The sequence below is a fragment of the Trichosurus vulpecula genome, chromosome 1 (genome assembly GCF_011100635.1).
Source record: "Trichosurus vulpecula isolate mTriVul1 chromosome 1, mTriVul1.pri, whole genome shotgun sequence".
Classification (NCBI taxonomy): Eukaryota; Metazoa; Chordata; class Mammalia; order Diprotodontia; family Phalangeridae; genus Trichosurus; species Trichosurus vulpecula.
The window spans coordinates 521725962-521732069 of record NC_050573.1 but is presented as its reverse complement, the minus strand read 5'-3'; the positions used below and the strand labels follow the sequence as shown (position 1 = coordinate 521732069).

Genomic DNA, 6108 nt, shown 5'->3' with positions numbered 1-6108 from the left:
CAAATGAGGCCTCAGACACTTCCTGGCTGTGTGAGCCTGGGCAAGTCGCTTCACCCTGCCTGCCTCAATTCCTCATCTGTAAATGAGTCGGAGAAGGAAGTGAAAAACCACCCCAGTATCTTTGTCAACAAAACCCCAGATGGGGTCGTGAAGAATTGGACAGGACTGAAACTACTGGACAAGACAGATCTGCGGTTGAAAAATTTGCTGTCTGATAAGGGAGAGGGGCATATGTATGGATAACTGAAATGGGAGAACGTGAGGAGGGGAAGGCTTCATGGAGGAGGTGGCACCTGACTCGGGACTTGAAGGGAGAGGTGAAGGAGAGCCAGGATGGATGTTCCTAGAGTTCGGTATGGTTTACAAGATGTTTTATGTTCACATTTTCTTTTGAGTCTTGTGACAATCATGAAGGCTCCATTTTAAAGGTGAAGAAACACCCAGGTGCTACGTGGAAGAACCAGGATGTAAACCCAGATTTTCTTGACTCTTGGGATCACAGATTTAGAGCTTTATTTATTCAGGTTTAGATTTAGAGCTGGAAATGACCTCAGAGGCATCTACTCCAACTTTGTCATTCTACAGGGTAGGTATCTGAAACCTCACAAAAAAGAAGTTACTTGGTTGATATCACCCAGGTTGAGCCGGGATTCAGTCCTGGTCCCGCTGGCTCCAAATGCTGGCCTGCGCTGGGCCTTGCTCCCTAAGTGAGGCCTTGGTGATAGGAGAGCGTAGAAAAAGAAATCGGAATGAAAAGAATGTCTGGTAGAGTTAAGGAAAGGGGATGGGAGGGCAGTAGGGTGCCATCTATGTCTAATTCCAGCCCTTCTCCCTTGTTCCCTGTGAGAAGTCTGTTCTCTGCTTTCCCCCCTCCCTCCCTCCCTCTCTTTCCACTGCTGTGGTCACTAAGGAAATGGGGCCCTTCTGGCGACTTTCTCCAGCCTCCGTCTTGGCTCAGACACAATAACCTACAAACAGCCTGGTTCCCATGTGAGACAGAGTCTTGGCCGTCCTCTGGGTTCCAGGCCTTGCCCTTTACCCCTGTGAAGCTACTGGACACAGACTGAGTCCCTGTTTTTGGAAGCAGTGATCGAGTGCCCTGAGCCAGGCCATGTTCTACTTCCAACAGAATCCAGAACTGGAAAAGCATTTGTCCAGAGGCCCCCAGGCAAGTTAAATCTTCCCACCCCCTGGATTAAGTAGAGCTCTTCTTCAGCATTTTGTAGTTTACAAAGCATTTTCTATACTACCTGGGGAAGCACAGCACAGGAGCTAGAATCTCCAGGTTTTGTATGGTCCCATAGGTAAGGTGATTTGCCTACTTACTAAATTGAGGACAAAGCGGGGCCTCAAATCTGAGTGTGCCGACAGTAAACTCTGCTCTTTCACGTAACCAACATTTACTAAGTACCTATGTGCCCAGTGATGGCAAATAAGATGGGAAAAAAATGCAAGTCCCTGCCCTCAAGTGTGCATTCTATCAGGAAAATAACACTTACAGATGTACATACACCACTACATCACAATGTCATTCTTCTAAGCTTTCAGATTGCTGGAAAAATTGAAGGGTCACACAAGCTGTTGGCAGAAACAATCCATTTAGAAAAGCTGATTTAGCCCAAAGGCCTCACCTCTCCCAAGTACTGTCTGCCATCAGCAATGGACTGAGATGGGTCTTGGGACTCCAGGAGAAATCTTTTACGCTCCCCACTATCATTGGATGGATCAACATTTATTAAGTACCTACAATGTACCAGGCACTGTGCTAAATGCTGGGGATACAAAAAAAGGCAAAAGACAGTCCCTGCCCTCAAAGAACTCACGCCAACAAATATATACAAAGTAAACTATAGGACAAATAGATAATTAGCCACAGGAAGGCACTGAAAATTGAGAAGGCTTCTAGAAGGTGGGATTTTGGTTGGGACTTTATGGAAGCCAGGGAGGTGAGTAGTTGGGAGTGGCAGAGGGAGAGCATGGGAGAGCATTCCGGGCATGGGAAACAACCAGGGAAAAAGGCTGGAGCAGTGAGACAGTGTCTCAATTGTAGAACAGCCAGTAGTCCAGCTTCACTGGACCAAAGAGCGTGTGAGGAATAAGGTGTAAGAAGACTGGAAAGGTAGAAGGGGGCTGGGTTACAAAGGGCTTTGAATGCCAAACAACATTTTGCATTTGCTCCTGGAAGCAATAGGGAGCCATTTATATTTTGTGAGTAAAGGAGGGTGACGCTGCTACTCAGTTCCCATTCAGACTCCAGGAACAACAGGATTCAAACAGAGGACCAATGCTCCCCAAGGAGCCCTTGTGTTCCTAGAAAAACATTGCCAAGAATCAGCTGTGTGACCTGGGACAAGTCACCCCTCTGGGCCTTAGAGAAGATGAGGACTTTCCCCATCCGTTGAATGAAAAAGGTCCCGTCCTGCCTCCCTCACAAGTGTTTTAAGAAGCAAATGTAGTCTATTTGACCCAGTAATCATCCAGTCCAATTCCTTCCTTTTAGAGGCAATGGAACCACGACAGTGACTCATCCGAGCTTATGAAGCACTTAGAAAGCAAGGGGTACCCTACAGACCTAAGGCTCTCTCAGCGGGTCTTGGAAGCAGCCCTCTTCCTATGTGATAAGGGTTACTTTTCTCCCTCAGTCACACCTCTCCCCCTCCCCATCCAAGTAACAGCAAGGAATTGCTTCATCCCAAACCGTTTTATTAAAGGAAAAAATGACAACCTGAGAAGGACCTCCTCCATGCATGTATCCCACCCCTACCTCCTCTAGTAGGATTTAGGAGGGTGGAGGAACCTTGCATTTCTAGGATCTAGTAACACAGCTAAAGAAGGATTTGAGAAGGCTTTCGTGTCCCGGTTTTCCCAGTGTGTTCTTGTCCCAGGCTGTCTCTCGCCAGCCTCGCTGGAGTCAGTCCCATGAATTCCAGCTCCCATCTGGGCCCACATTCCCATCCCTGTTCCACAGGTCCTGTTCTTTAGTTAGTCCCCTCTGCTCCCTTAGGGTCAGGTGCACATTCTGCAGCTCCTGGGGCAGGACCAAGGCTCTCAGCCTTCGGGATGTCTTCGTGGGGCAACTCTGTGTACTTGCAGGAAGAGCCACGAGCAAGGTGGACCGGGTAGTGGCGCCGATTGGTCTCTATCTTGGCCAGCACAGCCTGTGGCAGGTCAATATGGCATCGTGACGCCAGGGCTACCAGGTAGATAAGGACATCACTGAGCTCTTCTCCTAAAGCCCCTCGTTCCGCTTCAGACCAGGACAGGGGTCCAGGCCCGCCATCGGGCTTCCACTGACTGAGGGGAAGACGAGACAGACAGACATGGAGACAGATGTTAGTACCAGGCCTTTGCTAGGTGCCCAAATCCAAGCACCCACAACCACAGCCTCACCTTCTGCCTCTTCGGATGGCTCCTAACCCCAAAACCACTATCCAAGTGCCAGACCCTGCTCTGTGTGTCTAGCGAGTTTGATGTTCAGGGCAGTCCCATCCCAAACTGAGTTTTCCCTTTTCCCCAAATCAGCCCTTACACCCAGGCTTGAAACCATAGTCTTTTTAATTAAATTTTATTTCATTTTCAAATGAAGATGCAACCCATCACATCCTCCCACCCCACTGAGAAAGCACACACACAAAATAAACAAACAAAAAAACTGCTATAAATGTGTATAATCGAGCAAAAGGAGTTCCTGCGCTGGCCTTGTCCAAAAATGTATCATTCTTCACTCGGAGTCCGTCATCTCTCTATCAGGATGTGTGCGGCATGTTTCATTATGAGTCCTCCAAAAGAATGGAGTCAAACTCAAGTAGAAACAAGTCACAAAAGGACCCCGTACATTACATACTGACTTTGAAATCATTACCTATGTTTTGTTATAGTTTTAATTTGTTAAGCATTTCCCAATTACATTTAATCTGGTTCAGACTGCCACAACTGCCCCCTCTGCTCTAGAACCGTGGTGGATCAAAATTCCCAAGTCTTTTGTCGTAGCTGTTGCCTATAATACTGTAACTGGTCTCCCTTTTTCTGTGTTCTTCCTCTTTCTAAATGCATCTTTCTTTCCACTATTAAAGTCATTTCCTAATGCACAGCTCTAACGACCACCAGACCTCTTTTGCTCAGAGCCTTTAGTGGCTCCCCCACTACTTAGGATAAAATCCCAAATCCTTAGCCTGGCAAGCAGGACTCTCTATCTCTCTATGATGCGGCCCTGCCCTCCTTTTCAAGCTTTGTTTTCTATTCATCAGAAATATTAATTTTAAAAAGGGAGAAAAATAAAGCAAGTTAAAAGAGGCGTGTTTCATTCTGCATTCAGAGTTCATCAGTCCTCTCTCTGAAGGGAGATGGCATTTCATTACATGTATTTCACTCATTCTCCCTACCAGGCTGTGAACGTTTTAAGGGCACAGCCTATGCCTGGTACCTCTTCATATGCCCCGCTGCACCACGGAACAAAGATGAAACCCCACAGAGGAATCCTGATGCCAAAGCAGGACGGGAAGAGAGGAAGGCCCCGAGGCATCCGTTCTTCCCCACCTGTCCCCAGTTCATCCCAACTACTCACAAGAGCTCTGCCAGCTCCCCCACCTCCCCAACCAGGGCCAGGAGGAGGTTCCGAGGTTTATGGAACTGGTCCCAGTCTCGCTCTGCGGCAAACTCTGTCTGGAGCCGGCGGCTACGGAGGAGAGAGAAGGGGGAGGGGTGGGAGAGGCAGAGGCTAGGTCAGCACAGCTACGAACCCCTCATTTTACAGAGGGGTAAACTGAGGCCAGGCAGGTGATGTAGCTGATATAGAGCACCGGACCTGGAGTCAGAAAGACCCATCGTCCTGAGCTCAAACCCAGCCTCAGGCACTTACTAGCTGTGTGACCTGGGCAAGTCACTTCACCCCGTTTGTCTCAGTTTCCTCATCTGTAAAATGAGCCGGAGAAGGAAATGGCACAAACCACTCCAGTGTCTTTGCCAGGAAGACCCCCAACGGGGTCGGGAGGAGTCGGAAGTGACTGAGCAGCCACCACAAAGCTCTCCACGGCTGACGCCCTCGTGGGGGCACTGCCACGCCCACCTTACAGGTGAGGCTGGAGGCGCGGGTACCACCATCACCATCATCACGGCTAACATTTACACAGAGCTTCATGGCTCGGGAGGTGCGCGCTGTTACTAACACCCCCTCCCACGGGTCCCTCCACTCCGAGCCCAGCGCCCCGCACTTACATCACCTCCTGACCCGGGAGAACCTTCCTACGAGCTTGGGTTTTTCACCTGTGTATTTTATATGTATGCAAAGCAGCATGGCAGAGAGGACTTAAGAACCTGGGTTCAAGTCCCGGCTATGTGACCCTGGGCAAGTCACTTAACCACTGGGCTCCAGGCAACTGAGCTTATTAAGTGCAGAGGAGGTGCGAACCTATACCGGTAGAGGGTGTTTCCTCACCTGGGAGTTGCTAACGCTAATAACGAAATAATAGAAATGCGGGCTTTTTCCAGATTGCATTCCAACCTAGGCTGAGCATTATTAGGAAACAGGAAGTCTCGGGTTCATCAGGACCCCCCTCCCATCCCCCGCCATCTTCCCCCAGGGGTGGGCGGCATCCCCGAGGAGGGGGAGGAGAAGTGCATCTCACATGTCCTCCAGCGTGGGCTCCGGGCTGAAGCTAAATGGTACGTCTTGCCCCGAGGGCGCTGCTCCCGCCGCCGCGCCCTCGGGGTCGCTGCCCCCTGGCATGGTGCTGCAGAGGACCCGCTAACTCCGAAGCCACGTGAAGCTTCTGAGCCCGGCCCCTCCCCCTCTCCCGACCCGGCTTTCCCGGGCTCCGGTCCTCCGGCGCGCTCTCCCTTTACGCAGGCGCAGACGAGTAACCAGGCAATAGAGAGCGGGGAGGAGGCGGGACAAGACAGGAGAAGAAGCCAATAAAGTACCTTATTTTTCTCCCGGGCCCACACATGGACCAATCAGAGAGCCTCGCACTCCGCCCCTTGAGGAGGTGGGCCTAAGGCCCTATAGATGGCCTCGGAGTGGGGTGAGCGGCTCCCTAGAGCGGAGGCTCTTAAAGGGCCCGTGGTTAAGCCTTAGGATACTCTTGACCAGATGATAAACAAGGGAGGGAA

At 50.4% G+C, this 6108-nt stretch overlaps 1 protein-coding gene across 1 annotated transcript; it reads right to left on the bottom strand.

Moving 5' to 3' along the window:
- Window positions 1-2686: 2686 nt before the first annotated feature.
- DCTPP1 (dCTP pyrophosphatase 1) lies at window positions 2687-5857 on the bottom strand. The gene is made up of 3 exons (XM_036739908.1): window positions 5625-5857; window positions 4565-4675; window positions 2687-3294 (listed from the first exon to the last, which is right to left on the bottom strand). The coding sequence occupies exons 1-3, from the start codon at window positions 5723-5725 to the stop codon at window positions 2979-2981; spliced, it is 528 nt and encodes a 175-aa protein (XP_036595803.1). The 5' UTR covers window positions 5726-5857; the 3' UTR covers window positions 2687-2978.
- Window positions 5858-6108: the final 251 nt, after the last annotated feature.